The sequence below is a fragment of the Notothenia coriiceps genome, unplaced genomic scaffold (assembly GCF_000735185.1).
Source record: "Notothenia coriiceps isolate Sejong01 unplaced genomic scaffold, NC01 NC01_scaffold00013906, whole genome shotgun sequence".
In the NCBI taxonomy this organism is placed as follows: Eukaryota; Metazoa; Chordata; class Actinopteri; order Perciformes; family Nototheniidae; genus Notothenia; species Notothenia coriiceps.
In genome coordinates this window covers 202676-225422 of record NW_011346607.1, presented here as the reverse complement: position 1 = coordinate 225422, position 22747 = coordinate 202676, and the positions used below count along the sequence as shown (strand labels likewise).

The following is a 22747-nucleotide window of genomic DNA, read 5'->3' as shown; positions in this document are numbered from 1 at the left end:
TCTGATACTGTCAATCTGAGAAGTGTTAGACCAAACTCAGTATTTCACAACACATCTGAAACCAGGAAAATAATTTGTTACTTTAAGAAAACGTTTGACTGGTGTCGTTGTTTTGAGTTGACATTCACCAAAACGCCCATGTTTTCTTCTGTTAGCATGAAAACATGTGCGTTTTAGCATAAATGAAAGCTAAGGCTGATGGTATGGCCTTTTGTTAAACAAACAAATGTGTGTTGGCCCTTAACTGTCCTTATATCTTTAGTTCAAAATTGCAAGTGATTACAGATGATGTATTACAGCTAATCTCACTGCTTCCTCTTTCCCTGATTTTCAACAGTGATACTGAATAGTACACCAAACATGATGGCTATTCATTTGTTTCCATCCAAAAATACCAAATTCTGAGCTGCTCCAAAAATGAAATGAAATGTTTCTGGAATCCTGTTGACAACCAAAATACATTACCTCATTGGTTGAGTTAATAATATATTTCTAAACGTAGCTATTACTGATGCAATTGGGGAATTTCTGTCGTTGATGCAAAATAAGTGATCAATTAGGGATTGACTGACTTTTTATTTATTTATATTTTATTTAATCCGTTTTACAGGAGGTGGAGACTCTGGACATCAACACCATCAGGGACACCAGGACAGGAAAATACGCCAAACTACCAAAGGTGTGTGTGTGTGTGTGTGTGTGTGTGTGTGTGTGTGTGTGTGTGTGTGTGTGTGTGTGTGTGTGTGTGTGTGTGTGTGTGTGTGTGTGTGTGTGTGTGTGTGTAACTTTGTCCTCTGACAAGAGGTGTGACTGTTACAGAAAGATGTAACCTTGTGTGTCCACTGTCTGCGAGTGTTTCCTCCCTCAGCTGATGGTGCAAAGGTGACGGAGCGTTAATGAGCCTGCTGACAGATGGGCTCTCAGACAGGAAGTGATATAACCAGTGACCGTTAGCGAGGAAGTCGTTTTGTAAGACATAGATCAGGCTGAAGGAGACGCTGATATTACGCTGCTAGTGGCTTTAGTGGTTCAAACATATGCTAGCTCCTGGGTCAAATTGGTTACAAAAAAGCTGTCACTGTGACATTTGATTCTGCTTTCATTTGGTTAAGACTTCATATTTATTTGCTAATAACTCAAACCAAACATTTTAGGCATAATATCAGGAAAACAGCATTTCTAGGATCCATTATGTGAAATGTAGGCTGTCATGTGGTGATGACAGCTAAGTTATTTCGAAATGTGGTCTTTAGAGAAGGAACAAAAAAGAATCATATCAGACTGGTTCAACTGCCTAAAGTCACAAACTGCAGATAGTTTACAGAGATTTTATCAGAGAAAACCCTGGGTAAAAGAAACCTAAGTGTATGCCTCCTGAACTGCACCAAACCACGGGAGGATTTAATAAAAACAGCTCTTTAAATGATAAATAGATTATCATTATTTAAATGTTTTTACTTATTGTTTATTATTTATTTTAACTAAACAGAATGATCTGTATATTGGTCAAACTGTATTATCAGTACTATGTGTACTATGTCCTTCTTAAATGATTGCATAAATTGTGTCTACCACATTGACCACACTGTGTTAAGAACATACAGTAGACAGACACATTTGGGCAGAGGCGAACCATTTGTAAACTCCAGATTATATTCAGCTACTTGTCTGTGTAATACTTAAGGAGTGCATTAATGGAGCACTCTTCCAGTCTTTGCGACCAATCAAATGCTTTTACAGCACAAACTAGCATTCACACACATCCATACAGAGGCAGAGGTGGCCCTACAAAGTTCCAATCCCAAACGTGGACTAACATTCACACTGTTGGCAATGCCATCTGGAGCAATTTGGGGTTCAATATCTTTCCCAAGGACATGTCATCCTGATGGACTGGGGCTCAAACCACTACCCCTTCCAATTGGACGACGGCCGTCTACTTCCTGAGCCACGTGTGTGTGGGAAACACTGTAGATGTTCTATCTAAAATGTTGCTCTTGAAAATCCACAGAACTTGCTGTCAACAGTTTTACGAGGACTATTTCTATGGTTTCAGAGAAAACTGTTTAAAGTGAGGCCTGTGTAACGTCTTGAGTCACATGGACGCTGTTTGTTTTCTCCGTAATTTGATTGCACTGATCCTCTAAACTCTCGCTTGCTGCTTGAGTACATTTTGTGCGCTACTTTGGCCGGATTTGTCTTGAACATCCATCCGAGTTGATTAGTTAAATTGGAATGAAAGGGAGACATGATAGAGAGGAAGTGATGGAGAGACATTGAGTGTTAGAGACGGTTGGTGGCAGATAAAGAGTCTAAAAAGGAGGAAAGAGTCGTTTAGTTAATTAGATCAGAGTGCTACACCACATGCATCACATTTACTGTTCTCAGGAGGCCGAGAGCTGGAGCTGGAGCGGGAAGGATGGAGAGTGTTGTGGTCGATACATTATGTATGCAAAGTGTGTGTCTATAAAAAGTGTGTGTTTCTGTTTCAGGACGCCAAGCTGCGGGACGTGCTCGGCTTCGGTAAGGGGGGCAGCGTAGAGAGGAAGCTGGTAACCGTCGTCTATGGCAATGACCTGGTCAACATCTCTTACCTGAACTTCCAGGCCATGCAGGAAGATACAGCCAAGGTAACATTGGAAATCACCGTCCAATAACCTACTCACTTAAACCTGGCTTTAAAGGAACAGTTCACCCAAACTCAATCTAGATTGTTTAAATATGAGCTGCCTATATATGTGTGCCTTCTTTACAATATAAGCCGATGGCACTCGCCCAAAACATTTATTCAAAACCACAAAAACATTATATTTTTTCAGAAATGCCAATACGGTTACTTAAGATTATCAACGTTGACTATAGACCTAGTTGTAAGCAGTTTCTTCTGAGTATATTTACTCAAGTCCCATTCTTAAGTACTACTTTGACATAAATGTACTTTTTTTTTTACTGCACAACATTTATTTAATTATTGTAGTTACTTTTCAAATCGGAAACCCATGTATGCCTTATTGATATGATGCAGTACAGTACACTACTCCTGAACACAGTATTAAACCATTTTAAATACACAAAATACAACATGAGCATGCTCCTATATGCATTTGTTTGTGATAAAAACAGCAATATATAATATTCTATAGTAATATAACACTCTGTTATTATAATTTTCACGCAGGAAAGATCGTTTGCTGATAAAACTCCTAATTACTACTACTTTATCGACATTTTGACTTTTACTTGTAATCCAGTATTTCAACACAATATTCATCCGGGTACTTCTTCCACCTTGGGTTTCCTGTAGGAACTATTTTCTCTCTACCAAACTACACCTCCCAACTCTATCACCACACAAAGGGAAGCGTTCATTGTCTCATGGGCAAGAGGCTTGTGATCAACTCACACCAAAACAATCTAGATTAATAAATAGCGATACAGGTTAGACAGGTTAATACAGGTTAAGTGTTGAACTTTCCCTTTTATTTTTATCTTTCTCTTGTCATCTCTCCATCCTCTCTCCTTATCTCCTAAACTAGTCTCCTTCTTTCCTCAGGCCATATGCTAATTGCTCACTTTACGATGTTGACATAAAGGCATGTGCGTGTTTAGGGGTTGTAAAGAGGGATTTCTCCTCTGAGTGTGTGTGTGTTGTGTATATAGTAACTGTTCCACTTAGTTTTGACATCAGACGAAGAGTTAAACAACCCTGTTTTATGTGTGTTTCCAGATTTGGACAGATGAGCTCTTCACCTTGGCCACAAACATACTTTCCCAGAACGCATCGCGGAACACCTTCCTGCACAAAGCGTAAGAAGAAGTCTTATCTTAACTTTCGGGAACTGTAGATTTCAGATATTGGTTTTTAAACCCTCTATTTCTGTTTCAGGTACACTAAGTTAAAGCTGCAGGTGAATCAGGATGGGAAGATTCCTGTGAAGAAGTGAGAAACACACACATCTACCACATTTTAAACTTTGTACAGAATTGTAAACACCAGTGCTCTCCACTTCTTCATTTCCTTTCCTCTTCTCTGTCTCTCTTCCACTTTCTCTCGTCTTAAGTTCACTTTTGGTTTTACCTCCTCACTGTTGATGGTCATGCTAAAGGAATCCTTTTGAATAATGACTGCTAACTCTCCAAACTCTCTTTCTTTCTGTCAGTATCCTCAAGATGTTCTCAGATAAAAAGAGAGTGGAGACGGCTCTGGAGCAGTGTGGCCTCGTAACTAACAAGGTAATCATCTGAAGCCATCACTGACCACAGGGCAGCTTTAAAAATGCCTGTTCAGTATGTTGGTTCATAAATTCGAAAAGTTGCAAATCAGTCCGTCACCCTGGGGTGCTGCAAAGCATTCTCTGCATGCCTTTGCTCTGTCAGAAAGGCACCAAAGGCTGCAGGCTTGTGGGAGAGTAGCTTTAAAGTGGACATTTTAATGAACTTTAATCAAGAGTTTAAGATTGTTTTGGCACAGATGAAACAAACAACATATATAATGCTAAGGACTTTAAATACTGGTTCTCAGTCACAGCTAGATTTCTCTACTTAGCTTTGTGCTAAGCCAACCAGCTACTGGCACCTTCATATTTACTGAGTAGTGTAAATCTTATCACCTAACTTTGAATAAATACGTCTATTTCCCTAAATGTTATACCATTTTTTTTCCTGTTGCAATTAAGGTATGGGGTTTCTCTTTAATATGCAGTCAAAAAGACTTTAGAGCAAATATGTCTAAAAAGATAAAGAGTTGTGCTAAGAAGAATTCCAAAGCTATGTTTGCCAAACCAGAAGTTTGGCTCCAACCAACACGGATGTTTAATAAGCACAGATCGATTCACAGCTCTCATTTATTAACTGCGGATGATGCCAAGCTGTCACTCACATTTAGGGCAACATCAAACTAAACGTTTGGATTCGCAAACAAAACTTTAGATTGCAGTTATTGACAGTGCAAAAGTCTTATGCTTGATTGCAAAATGAAGACACAATAGTAACCCCATTTTAAGGTTACATACACAAGATCTCAAGTAGGTGAGAAGTTGCACAATAGTCCCTAATACATTTCCAACTGTTAAAAAAACAGAAACCCAGGCTTCATTCATTCTGTCCAACCTGAAAGTCTCTGCAGTGAAAGGGACCGCAGGCGTGTGGTTTGTTAGGTGAACAACAAGGTTCCTTTTGTCTAATTGCCCAGTGCAATCTTTCTTGAAAATCAGTTTAGAGTCACAAGACATTTCATTTTTGAATAAGAGGTAAGATTGGGCAAACTGCACTGTCAGCACTTCTCTTTGTATTGTTGTGCTCTGGTGCCTCCTGCTGGAAGAGTAGCAGAAAACACATGAAGAGGGAAAAGACAGAAGGACATCTGATCCACAATTCTGGGCTTAATTATCTTCAGCCCTTAACATTTACAGTATTTCAATGTTTTTGGGGATCATTAGTAAAGATTAGAATGACTTACATTTAGTATTTTATCCTCAGTTTGGTCATTTTCCTTCTTGCTTTTCCCTCCATATCTTTCTATACAATCTTGTTTGTTCTCCTTCAGCAGACAGAGGGAATCAAGCCAGATGATTTCACGTGGGATGCCTTCCAGAAGTTTCTTGAAAGCCTTTGTCTCCGGCCTGAGGTACAAAGCATCTTTGAGGAAAGGTATGTGATAACATGTGTGATTTTTACAAACAAATCCAATCTCTTTCCATTATGTTGTCCAAAGGTTTAAACCCCACCCTAAATCGTTTCATAATGGTGCTCTAGTTGTATTTGTAGGATTCCTTGTAATGCCAGCAACCTTTATCTGTGACACACACACACTCTTTTCTCTTTCGCAGTGGCTCCAAGAGGAAGCCGTTCATCTCTTTGGACCAGTTGATAGAATTCATTAACCATAGGCAGCGAGACTCCCGACTGAACGAGGTGCTGTACCCCCCCCTGAAGAGAGAGCAGGTCCGACAGATCATGGAGGAATACGAGACCAACGTCAGCCAGCTGGAGAGAGGTACGTCACTTTGAGAGTTCTTTATTTATGTGTACACATTCTTGACATTTAGATGCTTGTATCCAGAGCAGATGAAACATATGATCTTCATTAATGAGAATCATTTTATGTCGATGGCTTGTGTACTCGAATTAAGCAACAACATGGGCTATATTGACAGAGAAATCTGAATTTGCAGCTGCAATCAAATGTTCTTTCTGCATCATGCACCAGCATTTGACGGAACAGAGATGTACGGTAATTGGATGCAAAAACAAACAAAATTAGCTTGGATTTTTGTGTCTTCACCTCTGGGTATCCAGGGGGGGTTCATGCTTTTGATACTGATAAAAAAACATAGCTTACAACCTGGTAGAAATTCCATTGTGTGATTAATAGAGCTGAAAATATCAATCAACTAAACGATAACCTTATGGCCAAATAAATTATTGTTGAAGTAATTTCTCATGCCAAAAAGCAAAAGATGTTTCAGCTTATTTCGACATATCCTGCTTTCTCTTTTTTATTTCATATTAAATTGATAAAACAAGACCTTAGAAGACGTTGGACTTTGAATACAAATGTTCCATTCGATACAAATACACAGTGCTGCTAATATAAATCAGTCCTGGTTTTGTTACCTTTAATTAGCTGCCCAAAGACCATCCAAGGTAATGTCCATGTTACGCTGACCTTATTTAGCTGCTGAATCAAAGACCCACACTTAAAGAGAATCATGTCACGTAAATAAGAGTTCAAAGCAAGAGTTCAGAGTACGTGCAGCTGTGTCCTCTTGTAGATTTGATCTGTTTGTCCCAAAGCAGGGTTTACCAGCTGCAGTAGTACTGAGAGTATTACAGGTTTATTGGTATGATTGATTCCTGGTTATTTTAAAGCAGCATGTTGTCCTTTTCTTAAATCCTGAGACATCCACTGAAATAGATATCTATTCTCATCCAGAATGTGGGAATCAGCTGCGATTTTGATCAAATGTCCTCGACACGTGTTGCTGTGGATACACTGTAGAAAAACTGTGGAACTTGCATAGCCTTGTCTGCCGTTAGCTTCCCTGCTAGGACACCATTAAGCCAAAAACTGTGAGGTGATCAAGAATCCAGCCCGCAGTGTTCAGACTCAGCTGGAGCTCCCTTTAAGTCAGAAAACAGAAGCCTTTTTGTCAGAATGAAATCGAGCACATTAATTATATTATCCTCCAGTCTCTGCCCTTGAAATCTTCAGAGCACCAAACAAGTTTGACCTTTTCTAACTACAGGTTAACACGTTTCATTCTTCTCCCCCTCTCTCTGTCTCAGATCAGATCAGTTTACAGGCCTTCACTCGGTATCTGGGAGGAGAAGAAAACAGCATTGTTCCTCCAGAGAGGCTGGATATCATCGACGACATGAATCAGCCGCTGTCTCACTACTTTATCAACTCATCACACAACACATACCTCACAGGTAAAAAAGATACACACCTCAGAACTTTTTTTTAATATTCAACATTTTCCAAATAATTAAACGTACAGACAAAATGTCTGCGCCTTGAAAGATACAAAATAAAGAAATGAGGCAACTCTATAGAGACAGACAATGGTGACATTAAATGCACATTTTTGTATAAATGGATTAATGCTCATTGTCCCCAGTTCAGACCTTTTTACACAGGTATAATGAACTTAAATTCAGAAAACAATATTACAATGATCATATCAAAAACCATTGCAATGGTTTCTTACGTTTCTGCAAAAAAAGAGTTCTTCTATCGAAAAAGCGGCATTTTTTTTTCTAGAGTCAAAGTACTGATTACGATTACAGTTTTTCTAATGGAAGTAGAGGGGACTTCATTCCTGACCATTTTCACCATCAATAGCTTTTCTTGCCAGCATTTTAGGTAATTTCAAAGCAGATTTCAAAGTGAATTTGCTGACAATTCCAGAATAATTAGTTGCTTTCTTGCAAGAAATGCAGCCTAGTACCTATCTGAGTTTATCAATGCTAACTTTGAATATCTATCTTACATATAAAACCATTTGCCCTTCCTTTCTGTGTGTGTGCAGTGGGTCAGCTGACCGGCCTCTCCTCGGTGGAGATGTACCGCCAGGTGCTGCTGACCGGCTGCCGCTGCATCGAGCTGGACTGCTGGAAGGGCCGGCCGCAGGACGAGGAGCCCTACATCACCCACGGCTTCACCATGACCACTGAGATCCCCTTTAAGGTGGGGTCGATTTTCATTTATTATACAGGATTATTCCCTTTGAGTTTGAATGTTAAAGAGACTTTGCTCTCATATATATGTACTATACAGGATTTTACAAGGGTGTTAAATGTTCACTTCCAGCCATGAACATGAATTGGGGCGGCTGTGGTTTAGTGCTCTTATCTTCAGATATACAGGTTCAATCCCACCTTGACCCCCACTGCAGTCAGCATGTCGTTGTGTCCTTTGGCAAGACACTTCACCCTAATATTGCTCCTGTGCGTATTATCCACAGTATTCAATGTATTACATGTCTAATATATGTAATATAATGTAAAGCGCTTTGAGCTCTTGGAAAAGCGTTAAAATACTGTAAATACCATGAATGATTAATTATAACATTTTATTTCTAAATTAGCATTCTATATAAAGATATTTTCTTAAGATATGAGGACAGACATATAAAGCTTCATGGGAAAACCTCAATAGAAAAAAAGACATTGGGTCTAGTTTATTGACTTATATGTTCCCCTTTATAAAGCACTTACATGCTGAGGTGCGATTTCTCCTCCTCTGTTAGTAAAACTATAAAACATTATTATGGGGACCTCTTGCCCTGAACTGAAGCAAGAAAGGTTTAGAGCTTCTTTGAATGTTTTATTCTTTCTGCCTGCAGGAGGTGATCGAGGCGATAGCAGAGAGTGCTTTCAAGACCTCGGCGTACCCCCTCATCCTGTCCTTTGAAAACCACGTAGATTCGTAAGTGACAAATGTATATCTTTTGGAGCGCTGCTTTTATTGCTTTTAAATTGTCTATTGTTTGTTACTTCTACTTGTTTTATGGTGTGTGAGCTGAGCTGTGTTACTTTTTGTATGTTTTGTTTATTTGCCTGTACAGCACTTTGGTCTGGAGGTTTAAAGTGCTCTATAAATAAAGCTGTATTATATTGTATATATCACTAGAACCAGATGCAATATTCAAGCATTTATTGGAAGTTTTAAACAGTCTTCCTTGATGTCGAAAATAAATCTGGGCTGTTATAATAGCAATTGATGATCGCGAGGAATTTGGGTTTTAATTTAAGAGTTAAAGTAAATGAGAAAGTAATCCGTGTTTCTTGCTCTGTCAGGGCTAAGCAGCAGGCCAAGATGGCAGAGTACTGCAGGACCATCTTTGGAGACGCCCTGCTCATCGATCCACTGGAGAAATATCCGGTAAGACTGACCCCCAGGCAGATCTGACGTGAACAATGTCCTTGTGGGATACATTAATTTATGGTATCCTTTTAAGACCTTTTTTTGACCAACAATTCATCTTAAGTGGTTTGTCACTGACATTTCCTTAAGGAAAGATTCAACACACCCATGTCCTTTGACTCCACAGTCATGGTGTTAATCAACTTACAAACCATCAAAAGGATGAAACAGCTTGTGATAACCAGATGATATTATTTTTGCTGAGACACAACTTGTGATGCATTTGTCTGTATTAAAAAAAAAACTTACACCAACCTGGTACCAGATTTGATCATTAAAACATTTTGTGTGATCGGTTTCCATTATTCTATAGGTGAAAGGGTTACATAAGGGTATTTGCAGAAAGTTGTGCATGTTTTCATTTTTATTCTAGTGTTTTTCTAAGAAAGGGTTAATGGAAAATGAAGTACATACTGTATGAATGAAATTCCTGATGAGCTTGTATTCATAGAAAGTATATGTAAACATTTCCTCATGTGTTTATATGCATGCAGATTAAAATGTATAATTAATGTAGTTTTTTACCAAAGTATTTGAAAAGGCAGAATGTAAACACTTGAAATTAAACACAATCATCCGAGTTTTAAGAATCTTAAACTGTTCTTGATTTAAACAGTTTTAAGGTTGTTAACTTTATTTACAAAGTTATACAGTAGTGTTTGTGCTTGACCCTGTGACTTTTGTGTCTTAACACCAACTATGTATAATATGTTGCCGGTCCACATCACTGACACAGCCTTACTTACCTTAATTCTTCTTCCAAATGTTACATGTTGTCTTTTGTGTTTGGTCAGCTGGACCCTGGTCAGCCGCTCCCCACCCCACAGGAGTTGTTGGGGAGGATTCTCATCAAAAACAAGAAGAAGCACCAGCACCACCGACCCTCGAGTAGCGGCAGCATACGGCGCAGAGAGCTGGAGGAGCAACCGTCGCACAACAACGGTGAGAGCAGGCGACTACCTACATGTCTGATTTCACTTCTAATGTTACTCCCATCTGACTCTAATGAGTGTTTTGAGGAATAGGAATTTACAAGCTTACAATGGAGTTAAAATAACCGTTATTCCTTTAAACTTTTATTGCACTAAACTAGAAGTTTCCTGTTAAATGTGTAGAAGGCCCACTGACAGATGGCGAGGGAAGCCAGCTGCTGACTAACGGAGAGGAGAAGCTAGCTGAGAGGATGGTCAAAGACTCTGAGCCACGCAAATCCCTTGGTGGGTTCTAGACGAAGGCAGAGATGAATTTAAGTTGTATTAAGTTAGACATAAGTTTTGCCTAAAGTGTATGTATTACATGTCTCAGGGGCTGAGGGAGAAAGCGAGGAGGATGAGGAGGACGAACCGGTGACAGACCAGAAGAAGCCCAACTCTGACGAGGTAAGAGCCTCCAGCGGGTGATGATGTTGTGACGGGCTGAAGTGTTGTGTGACTGGATGATTGATGGATCAGTGTTATCTGCCTCCTTCAGGGTACAGCCAGCAGTGAGGTGAATGCCACAGAGGAGATGTCCACTCTTGTCAACTACATCGAGCCTGTCAAATTCAAGAGCTTTGAGGTGGCAAACAGTAAGTGTGTGGATGTGTGTGCATGGATAGATTACTAAACAGGCCTACCAGCTATGCCAAAGAGACCAACACAACTACAATGAGATTGAGAACTATGAAAAGGGGTAAAACTACTTCAAAAAGACATAGAGCAACTACGATGAGACACAACACATCTACAAAGAGACATAAAACAACTACAGGGATACAAAAAGACAAGTGTATGAGAAAGATATGAAGTGAAAGAAGGTGAAGTCATTTGTGGTTATTGATCTTTTCATACAGACCTGTCTCACATTGACTATTTTAACCAATTTCTGAACCAGTAAAAACAGTGTCGGTTTTTCTGAATGAATAAGTTCTCTTATTTCTCTCTCTTTCTTTCCACCAGAGAGAAGAAAGTACTTCGAAATGTCCTCATTGGTGGAAACAAAAGGCATGGACATCCTGAAGGCTTCCCCCATCAAGTTTGTAGAGTATCCTTGCAGGCTTGTTACCTCTTGACAACTTATTTTAGGAAATTCAAACGCCTCTATTTTGCCCATTAGAATGGAAAGTAGTGAGGGAGTAAGAATCTTCAAAGCTGCCTAGACTTTAAAATAACGTGAAGAAAATGATGTCTGCTAACACATATGCCACGTATACAGTCTTTGGTTCTTAACAGCGCTCCTCCAGGTACAATAAGAACCAGCTGAGCAGAATCTACCCTAAAGGAACGAGAGTGGACAGCTCCAACTACATGCCGCAGCTATTCTGGAACGTCGGCTGCCAGATGGTGGCGCTAAACTTCCAGACCCTCGGTGAGTCCCGTTTATATCTCCTACTCTTTTCCGCAGTTTGTCGGCAGCCTTTTTGAACTTTTTCCTGGATATATCTATTGTGCTCATTTATGACTTTATGTATATATATATAAATAATTCAGATTTTATAGAAGTCTATGACAAAATGACCGTATTTCTCATTTGACTTATTAACTAGGAGTCTATGGTCTGAAACACTATTACCAATCATTCTTTAATACAGCATGATGTTAAATTTGTAAATGATTGCCCCATTTTGACAAAAAAAATGAAAAAGCAGCGTTTGCTTTAGGACGGGGCTTACTTGTGATTGGAAAACAGCGTTATAGCAACCTGTCAGTCTTGTTTTTTCATCTGGTTTTACAGTTGCAAACCTTTTTTTCCGAATATCTTATGAATTGTAAAGTGTCCTTGGGTGTTAAGAAAGGCACCTCCAAATAACATGTATTATAATTATTATTAAAAACTGAAATCCATTGAAAAGTTTGGTCTCTCACCAAAGGCCCTGCTGATTAATTTCATACCTGATATGTTTTAATCCACAAGTTAGGCCGATACAATATGTAAACAAGCTGAGTGTGATTTGATGCTACCTTGTTTGTTTGAGCACATTCTGCTGAGGGTCATTTTGCAGTTTAGCATGAGATGGCCTAACTTAGGCATGTGAGCTCGGCCCTCAAAGTACAAAGTATCCACAGAACCATAAATAAGGTCTTTTTTAAGTTTTTATTTCTGTAGCTGGCAGATACTGTGGTATTTAGAAAGTTTCTTCAGCCTTATAAACAATTCCCTACTCAGAGAGGTCAAGCTAAAGCATCTTAGTCTTCATCCCTGTAAATCCCTCTCTTCCCAACTTTTCTTGATGCCTCTCATCTCTTTCCCCCCTTTCTCTGCATTCCTCCTCCAGACCTCCCTATGCAGCTGAACATGGGTGTGTTTGAGTACAACGGCCACAGCGGATACCTGCTGAAACCTGAGTTCATGAGAAGGACGGACAAACAGTTTGACCCTTTCACAGAAAACATAGTGGATGGGATAGTCGCTAATACTGTTAAAATTAGGGTAAGGACAAAACATGCCATCATTCAGATATTAAAGTTCTCTTAAGAGTTGTTATAATTAACTTGTTGGATTTCCACCAGGTGATCTCAGGGCAGTTTCTGATTGATAAAAAGGTGGGCGTGTATGTGGAAGTGGACATATTTGGACTTCCTGCTGATACAAAGAGGAAGTACAGAACCAAAACATCCAATGGGAACTCTCTGGACCCCGTGTGGGACGATGACATGTTTGTGTTTAATAAGGTGCGCATACTAGGATACAGATGTCATGTGAAATGTCCTGTCAGCCTTCATTGTCTGTCTTTATACTCCTGATTGTTAACTGCACCAATGACATCACCTCTTCTCTTTGCAGGTGGTCCTCCCCACACTGGCCTCTCTGAGGATAGCGGTGTTTGAAGAAAATGGAAAGTTTATTGGACATCGAATCCTCCCTGTGTCAGCCATAAGACCTGGTCAGCACCACACACACACACACACACACACACACACACACACACACACACACAAAAATTAAAATAAGGTTTGCCAGGGTCAGTCCTTTAAACAAACATGTTTAATTGAATATTTGTGGAAAATAGGTGAATATCTGATGTTGATTTCAAACTGAATGAACTTATTAAGATGCATGGACAAATGAAACCTCACCTAAAGAAAAGCATCTAACATGACTTTAGATTGTTGCATAATGGATCACCAGATCTTTTTCTTTCTTAGAAAAGTCTTGTTATTACAAAGCGGATGTCCTGTATTTCTGCACTCAGTGTTGCTGTCCATTATCCTCTCCAGGACCAATGGAGAGTAGTCATGTATTTATTTTTGTCTTTCTTTTCTTCCTCCTTCTCTCCAGGCTACCACTACATTAATCTGAAGAGTGAGCTGAACCAGCCGCTCATCCTGCCCTCTCTGCTGGTCTACACTGAGGCTCAGGACTACATCCCCAATGAACACCAGGGTGAGACCCACATCAACAACAACACTCTGCAACACACTCACACTTCAGTCCCTTCACTCCAAAGTGGCACTACTTTCAGATATAGATTCCTGACTTTTCTGCTTTACTGCTAAAAAATGTTTCAGACAAAACACGTTAGAAATATTAAAGTTAATGAAAGTTTCCTGATTTTAAGACTTGATTTACCATAAAAGACTTCATACAACTTTGCTGATGTTCAAGAATAATGGTGTGTGTGTGTGTGTGTGTGTGTGTGTGTGTGTGTGTGTGTGTGTGTGTGTGTGTGTGTGTGTGTGTGTGTCTCTCAGAGTATGCAGAGGCTCTGACCAACCCCATTAAGCACATCAGTCAGTTACACAAGAGGGAGACTCAGCTGGCTGTTCTCATAGAGGACAACAGTGAGGTAAGACAACAACATCCTGATGATTCGCACATCATTCAAAACGTGTGTGGTTAAGAAAAATCCCTAAAACCCCATGCATTTAAATATCTGCAAACGGTGTGCTGTCAATCACTCAAATTCATCTTCCTGTCGCTTTTTTTCCAGCATATTCCCAACCAGCCCAAAGAGCGCGAGAGCAAGGGGGAGTGGGAGGACTTTCGGGGACCCTCCCTCTTCCCCATCCTTCCCCCCTGCCTAGTGGTCGAAGCCCCTGACATCATCAAACTACCTGCACCTGGTAGAGACCTCTACACATTGTTCATACACAAGGATACATGTTGTCTCACACACACCTGTCATTTCTCTGCACTTTGGAAAGCGTGTTATGGTAATGTAACACATTAGATTGGCATCACTTTCAATGATTGATACGTTTAACTTACCGCCATTAATGTGTTTCCACTGTCAGTATTACATTAGATTGCAGGCATTTATTAAGAGCCCATTAACAGTACAGACATCCACTCACTGTGTTGTGAAAATCATCATCCCATTTATTGGAAGCTTTTTAGTGTTTATAATTCCAAGGGGGAATTTTATTAGCAATTTCTTAGTTGCATTAGGCACAATTATGTGTTCCTGGTTCATTCTCCCATCATCCATTTCACACATTCTGTCTGTGCGTCTCCTTCTCTTTTTGTTGCATGTGTGTGTAGTACAAAGTCCAAAGGAGGACCTCATAGCCACTGTCCTGACAGGTAAGGTCAAACCAGCATTCATTCCCTATCATCACTTGGACAAACTAGCAGGTCTTGTCAGTATTATTCAAATTGAATGATATGATAATTGGTTATAATTCTTTCTGTCAGACATCCAGGTCCAGTCTATAGAGGAGCTGAAGCAGCAGAAGGGCTACTTGAAGCTCCAAAAGAAACAAAGCAAAGAACTCAAAGAGATCCGCAAGAAGCACCTCAAAAAGGTGCACACACAGAAACATGCACTTCCATCCATAGGATTTATATTTTTCCATGTGATGTCATTTTCCTCGGCAAAACAAATGATTTAAAATGTCCCCGTGTGTTTGTAGGTGTGGAATATGAGTAAGGAGCAGAAGAGTCGGAGCAGCCAGCTTCAGTCTGACACCCAGAGGAGACGTAGTCAGATGGAGAAACACCTCAAACGGAGCATCAGGAAGAAGTAAGGATGGATGGATGAACAGTATGAAGAAAGAACAGTAGATCAAATATTAGATCGTAAATTAGGGCGGGAAGGAGAAAAAGATTGGATGAAAAATAAGAATAGATTGATATTATAAAGATAGATGGATCTAAATAGGCTGACCTAAGGGTATACTATTTCATATTTCAGCGTTAAATGAGTTCACAAATGTTATTTCAATTGTTGTGTACTTGCATTAACCCAAATGTTTCCAACAAAAATCTAATTTAAACTTGTAACGGTGCCTTTTTATTTGGTCTTCTGTAATGGGGTCTTATTCCCTTTAAGCATGTGTCTGTGTCGTCTGCAAGAAGCTGTCATAAAGTGAGTTGTTGTCCAATTTAAAGCCACATTTCTCACAAACCCTTTTCGATATAGCTTGTTCTTTAACTGTATATTTTAACCAGATGAGTGATTCAAGTCATTGCACATCAGAATCTTAAATCATCAGAGACACAAGCTGTGTAAGATACTGGAGAAGCTCACATTTATTATTTAAAACATATTTATTCATAGTTTCTTATCGGGTTTAATCAAAGGTCTATATTTTGGGGAGGAGAAGATCTCAGCAGATAATTCAGCTCTGGGTCAACACCTCCAGAACGGTGGTGAAGGCAACTAGTGGCAGAACATGACATACTGCGTGTTTAACCAGAGTTCATTGTGTGTTCAGTGAGCCCAATGAGCCGGTGCAGCGCGAGCTCACCGCTTTGGATCAGGAGCTGGAGAAGCAGTCGGTCCAGCTGAGGGAGTGGCAGATGCAAGAACTCCTTAGACTCCGACAGCAGCTTCACCTACCAGAGCGGGAAAAGCAGCAAACACACCTGCAGGAGGTAACAACACAAACACACACACACACACACACACACACACACACACACACACACACACACACGCACACGCACACACAAGCGATTCTCTAACAGCTGGTCGTCTGCTGCCGTTTGTTTTCAGGCCTTCAAGAAGTTAAAGGAGACGGCCAATGAATGCCAAGCAGCTCAGCTGAAGAAGCTCAAGGAGACATGCGAGAAGTAAGTGCAGCTGCTTATGGTATCAATAGGTCTTAGTTTTCTCCATAGTGCCATATTGGGACTTTTGGTTTTGCCTCAAGCATTGTTTTTGAATAACATTCAAAAAAATGTTCCCATGAAAAGTCCCCTCTGGTAATTGCAAGTTGTCTTCAGTTGGATGTAATAGCATTGTACTTGCAGGGAGAAGAAAGAGCTCCAGAGGATCATGGACAGGAAGCGACAGAACAGCATCAGCGACGCCAAGACCCGCGACAAAGACAAGGCAGAAACGTAATGAGCTCGTCTGGAAATAGAGATTTGATTTCATGTTAAAGCAGTCGGAACAGTCTTTTTATTCACATCCTTTAATATTCCTTGCACCTTCTCTTCCTTCCCCTATTTCTCTCTCTAGGGAATTGAATGAGATCAACAGGAAACATATTCAGGATTCTGTCTCTTTAATCGGCGGGGTAAGAACCACACACACACACACACACACACACACACACACACACACACACACACACACACACACACACACACACACACACACAGTCAATCCTTGAGGAATGCCATTTATCTACTTTATTGTACATTTTTCTGCCTTTGTCATCATCTTTACTCCCCTCTTCACACACATCATCTTCTTTTCCCTTCCTCCCTAATCCGCCTATTTTATCCTCCGTTCTTCCTTCCCTCATCCTTTCTTTTTTAATCCCCTCTTACATATTGCGCTTCCTCCCGTCTGTCCATTCTCCATTTCTACTTTCCTTGCAACCTTTTCTCCCCCATCTGACACCCATCCAATGTACCTCCCATTGTCCCTTTCCTTCCTTCCTATGTCTTACTCCCTTCCTTCTCTTATTTCCTCCCCCCCAGCTGGAGGAGGCTCAGACCAGGAGGCAGGACAAGCTGATGCTGAGGCACCGGGAGATGCTGCAACACATAGACGATGAACTTCCTCTGGTGAGCAAAACACATCGACTCACACTGAAATTCATGTACCACAACAAATCTGGGTCTTAATGAATAGCTATAGAGCTAGGGGAGGGGGGTGATAATAAGGTTGTGCATTAACAAGAAAAAAGAAATAGAAGTTTCTCTGAGATTAAAACGACTTTGAGTCACTTTTAATTTGTCAAGTGACCATATTCTGTTAGAGCCATTTTCCTTTCATCTTTATGGTTTGAATGTTTGTCTTATTAATATAAGGCTTTAGAGTAAACTCTTAACTATTTATTTTTGTGAGTCACACTACGTTTCAAAAGATATTAATTTAAGGGTCACTTATTTGCTGCCAAATGTGCACTGTCGGGTGTGACGTGCATGTCTATACTGTATGCCTATATATGGCATGACAATGGTACACAGCTGTGTGATTAGATGGGAAGCGGTATAGTCTTTTGTTCTTTTTGTTCATTTTTGATGTGGAGAACTTTTAGTTAATTTGAAGCGAGGAAGTTTGTCTTCATGCTTGGATGCCGCCTTGATCAAAGAATACATTTGATGTGATTCAACGCTACAACGCTCTCCACAAAGTTTGTTTGGAAGCAAAGAGAGGCGCGTCATAACCCACAACCCCGATAGAGGAAAGTGGCTATTAAATGTAGAAACGGATTAAAATGCCACGACAGCTTCTTTAAACCAGTACGGTGGCTTGGATCGGCCAAAACAGACAAAGAAATAACCCTATTTCAATTATATTCATATAAATAACCCTATTTCAATTATTTTCATATAAATAACCGTATTTAAATGTGCCTATTTAATCTGAAATGTTACGTTTTTCCCCGGAATACTATCCTCCTCCCCAGGGTCCATATATATATATATATATATATATATATATATATATATATATATATTTCCATGTTACCTACAAAGACCATAGAACACCATAGTATTAAATGTTTGAATATATTTGTTTATATTTTGGTGTATTTTGTGTTTCTCTTGTAGCTCCAGTCTCAGTTGGAGAGGGATCTGGACCAGGAGTATGAGCGCCTGCAGGAGGAGATCTGCCAGCACCTCCAGGTGGAGCTGCACAACAAAGGGCTGAGGACAGACGCCCTGTACTCGCCCTTTTCAAACCAGGGCAGCCCCAGGTCGGACCCCCCCTCCAACTGCTCCACGCCCGACCGCTGCCCCTGGAACAGGAGCATGGACAATAGCACCGCCTCATTGGCTGATTCCACTTCCTCGTCCACTCCTGTCCTATCAGAGGCGGAGATGTCGTTCAGTTAAAACTATTACGTGTAAAAAGCAAATACTTACATTCAACTGGGGTCTATAATGATTATAATGTGGGATAGTAATGATATTAATTATTTACTAATTTTATTCCTTTTTTTTTTATTACAGACTGCTATGTTCGTGTCTACAGAGCTATATAATTTTTTATTTTGCTGCTTTTGTCAGATGCACATGCCTTTTTGTTGGAAGATTTCATTAGAATCATTACTTTTTTTACTTTTTGGTCTATGTCTTGCTTTTAATGTCATATCGTCTGATGCCTTTTTTTTTGCATCATTTAAATTGTCTGGTCAGTAAGCTTTACTGTAGTTAGAAACCAGATTTACATTCACATTTTATTCACTTTGAAAGCTTTAAACTGTGCAGAGAGAAGAGCAGGATTTGACAACAGATGACTTTGTTGAGGGAAACTTTTTAGAATAAATACAGCTAGCCCAAGCAATTAATGGTAATATGATGTTAGTAGATTCATAATGGTCTTATTCCCTAGAAATAGATGAGGAACTATTTAAAACAAAGCCTATGGAGTTCTTTAAGTACTACATAACATTTTTTTTAAACAACGCTGAGAGGTCATTTTCCAGAGTAAAAGAGGGCAACATTTTAACATAAGGGTTTAAAAGTTTAGTTTTTAACTGTAATGGCAGGAGCTGACCAGCAAGGGGAGCTGCAGCATTGGCTATTTATTTTAACGCCTTTCATTCATGGAGCGTGATCATAATATTATACTGTAGTGTACCCTGACACACACACACACACACACACACACACACACACACACACACACACACACATCTGTCGCAGCGTCATTGTTTAGCATCAAGTCTCTGACCTCTAACCTCCAAACTGAATTCAGACAAGGTTGAATGGGAGGTTGGCAGAGGTCAGCAGACATCCATCCATCTGTCTAGATAAGAGTGTGTTTGTTTGAGAGAGAAAAAAGGGAGGGCTTGAGTGATGTAACACTTCACACACACACACACACGCATACATGACACTGTATTTTGTAATGAGGCGTCTATAAAAATGCAGTGGGACACACTCAGAGTTAATTGGTTCAGTGGCCAAAAGCCTTTAAAATCCTCATCCCATCCAATCTATCCCGTTTGAAAAACAAGACACAATCCCATAACTTTACAAATATGGCTGAAACTTTTCAAGGGTATTTGAAAGTGAGTGTGTGCGTGTTTGCATTCAGAACTTAATCCCTTGATGTGACATCTGCTCTATCCTAGTATGCTTTAAAAGCATCGGCACTGTAGGAGGCACTCTTCAGATGAGGATATAAAGCTGCATCATGACGTTTTAATGTAAAAATGCGCCTGTATTTGAGGTCTGAATCACCAAATGAGGGTGGTATTTTGCGTTCTTATTGCAGCTCTGTTGATCTGCTCAATATACCAAATTGTTTTATTGTTCTATAATGTGGTAAGAAGCCCCAGCTCTTTGCTTTAACTTCACTGAAGCCTCAAAATTCAAAGCGTGACCTCTTAACATATCATATTATAGGTAACAGTCGTTCACCTCCAGAGTGACATAGGAAGAGCTTGTGTTATATTTTATTTAAGGGTGAATATGTCTTAAAATGATCCCACACAGCTCCCCCAGTTTGTCCATTTAAGCCAAATATTGAATGTAGGATTGTAGTGCACAAACGGTACTTTAAATTATCAGTCTCCTCTATCTTTATTTCAGCCATTTTTGAAGACTATTTTGTTGTTCTTGTATACCACTCTGTTTTGTTGTCTTGTCTGCTTTGAGGGGTATAATGATGGCACTCTATGTACATTCTGTGTAAATGTTTAGTTTTATGTGAATTTGACTACTGACCACAAGTGCTGAAGAGGGATGAAGGTCAGGAGAGGTCGGGGAAGGCTAAGGGAAGAATATCATTTCTGCTTTTTCTCAAAGATAATTGTTTTTGGGTGAAATTCCTCTCCTCCATCCTTCAGCGAGCACTGGCTGCCTGTCTATCTGTCTATCCCCCCCCCCCCCCCCCCCACACACACACACACACACACACGTCTTTGTAAACTAACATCTATTTAAATGGAGTTTTAACAATGTATTATTTTGTGGTAGTTTTTTTTCATTCAGTTCAGTGTAAAATGCATCTTTTACAATAATCTTAGAGCTCTGCTTTTCAGGTCAAGAAATATTGGAGCCCAAAAAAAGTGCATCAAATTGTTTGTATTCAATGTATAGGACAGCAGCAGCAACATCCTGCTGGTGTGAGCACTTTCTTTAAATATGTACGCTGACCTTTTGAGCTCTAATAATTTTTAAAGTAGAAGATTGCCAGCCTGTTCACCTCTACCTGTCTGCATACAGAATGTAATTTCTCCGCTATCTATTTTTGGAAACTAATGCATACAGTCTGAGTATTAAACAGGTGAAACAGCCACCATTTGCTAAAAAAGAAGGACAAAAAAGACGAGACATTCCTCGCAGGCGGTCTGCTTTAAGGGTTGAGTTGGACACAGCCGTTCTAAGTCCAGTAGCACATATTTAAAAAAAAAATCATTTATAAAATATGTGCATTAGTTCCATGTACCCGTTTCAGTAGAGACTCTTTTCATGCTTGATTGAATTATACCAATCTCTGTTTTTGTTGCTTGTTCTTCTTTCCCGTTACATCGAAACAACCATTCTTAAAGGAGATAGCACATATCAGGACTACTTTAAATAGCTTAAGTTGTTAGATCTTTAGACTATAGGCTACTGTAAAACATACATGTTGGTTCTACCTGGCAGCCAGTGGCTTTAACGTGAGGTGTTGAGTGTCTTTGTAGATCAAACAACATGAATTGTTTGGACATTTTGTGCAGGAAGATAAAGATTGTGTCTTAGTAGTTCTAAACTCATATTGGTGCAATGGCATTTGGGAGTTTGACACCAGATTCATCTTTTCCCTGTTAGCTCGAAGTCTATAATGTTGTAATTAAATGTCAACGAGCTGCTTTAATACTAGATCATTAGTTATACAGCTTAATGTAATGCCTTGATTGATTGGTAAAATACCACAAATTATAACTTGAAACGACTTGAAATCCCCAAGTTAACTTGTAAATCGATTACCTACCCCTCGTGTTACCTTTTATTATTTAATAAAACGTTGTTTATAGTCCCACATTTTCTTTACTATGACACTAGCTTTTGAATCAGGATCATAATTGTCTTTGAGTGTAAACCATGACACTAAAAAGGCCAACATCAGTTCTCTTTTTTTGAATACATGCCTAAATTGGGCGTTGGTGTGTTGCTTGAGCGACACACACACACACACACACACACACACACACACACACACACACACAGAGAGGAAAGTGAATTCTGCTAATGCCTTAGCTAGTTCCCTTTCCACCTGAAGGCAGCCTGGGGGATGTTTCATGTCAGATGTGAGCTTTAACCTCTGTTATTTCTGTCCTGTTTATGTTGAATTCACTCATTTAAACAGACATGCTCATGATCCTTCTCTGGCCCAAACACAGCAGCGTCCCATCAGACACTGTGCTGGCTGCAGCCTCACACAAACACTCGTTGACTCTTATTAGACATTTGGTGTGACTCGTCTCCCTGCAGGCCCCCCCGAGGCCCCTGGCTGTCATGTCTGCTCTTGCTCTCTTTTTATTCCCCTCTGTCCCACTTCCTTCTCCTCAGTTCCACTTAATTATGGACCATCTTTTGCTTTTGGACTAGTTAAGTTAATTAAAAGCAGTTCGTACACTTGACATAGTGAAGAAAGCATGCCAGATACAATAGTTGTGTGATAAGTTGTTTGACACTGTGTATGTGTAAATGATTGTTGGATGTAAGGGATATTTTATTCATAATTAATATAAAGTATATGACTGAACATTCGGTGATAAACTTCCTGTTACAGAGTTGAACCTTGGTTGTTGTTTTTTTATGTGTGTGATGAAGACAGTTTGTTTTTTGTCATTGATTTGGTTGTTTGAGTTCGGAGTGATTTTGGTCCCTTAATTTCGAGGCACAGCTATGGCTTCAAATTCATTTAGAGGTGATATTTGCAGAAAGAAGAGGCAAAACTGTCAGAGGAACTGGTTTCTACGGTGGCCCTGAAGTGCAAGA

General features: G+C 39.8%; 1 protein-coding gene across 3 annotated transcripts in view; it reads left to right on the top strand.

Moving 5' to 3' along the window:
• Positions 1 to 22545, top strand: part of plcb3 (phospholipase C, beta 3 (phosphatidylinositol-specific)) — a 63442-nt gene extending 40897 nt beyond the window's left edge. Inside the window, exons 3-35 of one of the 3 annotated variants that reach the window (XM_010774373.1) lie at positions 611 to 679; positions 2493 to 2630; positions 3728 to 3807; positions 3887 to 3940; positions 4161 to 4233; positions 5549 to 5649; positions 5829 to 5995; positions 7288 to 7434; positions 8034 to 8191; positions 8850 to 8932; positions 9304 to 9388; positions 10225 to 10372; positions 10546 to 10647; positions 10736 to 10809; positions 10901 to 10997; positions 11368 to 11452; positions 11652 to 11776; positions 12684 to 12838; positions 12919 to 13080; positions 13193 to 13292; positions 13688 to 13792; positions 14101 to 14195; positions 14340 to 14472; positions 14891 to 14932; positions 15044 to 15153; positions 15262 to 15371; positions 15681 to 15716; positions 16066 to 16225; positions 16347 to 16423; positions 16604 to 16693; positions 16815 to 16872; positions 17282 to 17368; positions 18362 to 22545. In XM_010774373.1, coding sequence (XP_010772675.1) covers positions 611 to 679; positions 2493 to 2630; positions 3728 to 3807; positions 3887 to 3940; positions 4161 to 4233; positions 5549 to 5649; positions 5829 to 5995; positions 7288 to 7434; positions 8034 to 8191; positions 8850 to 8932; positions 9304 to 9388; positions 10225 to 10372; positions 10546 to 10647; positions 10736 to 10809; positions 10901 to 10997; positions 11368 to 11452; positions 11652 to 11776; positions 12684 to 12838; positions 12919 to 13080; positions 13193 to 13292; positions 13688 to 13792; positions 14101 to 14195; positions 14340 to 14472; positions 14891 to 14932; positions 15044 to 15153; positions 15262 to 15371; positions 15681 to 15716; positions 16066 to 16225; positions 16347 to 16423; positions 16604 to 16693; positions 16815 to 16872; positions 17282 to 17368; positions 18362 to 18646 — 3591 coding nt within the window. In that variant the 3' untranslated portion in view covers positions 18647 to 22545. Of the gene's footprint in view, positions 1 to 610; positions 680 to 2492; positions 2631 to 3727; positions 3808 to 3886; positions 3941 to 4160; positions 4234 to 5545; positions 5650 to 5828; positions 5996 to 7287; positions 7435 to 8033; positions 8192 to 8849; positions 8933 to 9303; positions 9389 to 10224; positions 10373 to 10545; positions 10648 to 10735; positions 10810 to 10900; positions 10998 to 11367; positions 11453 to 11651; positions 11777 to 12683; positions 12839 to 12918; positions 13081 to 13192; positions 13293 to 13687; positions 13793 to 14100; positions 14196 to 14339; positions 14473 to 14890; positions 14933 to 15043; positions 15154 to 15261; positions 15372 to 15680; positions 15717 to 16065; positions 16226 to 16346; positions 16424 to 16603; positions 16694 to 16814; positions 16873 to 17281; positions 17369 to 18361 lie in introns of all 3 variants that reach the window. The other 2 variants (XM_010774372.1, XM_010774374.1) reach the window with 2 other exon arrangements.
• Positions 22546 to 22747: the final 202 nt, after the last annotated feature.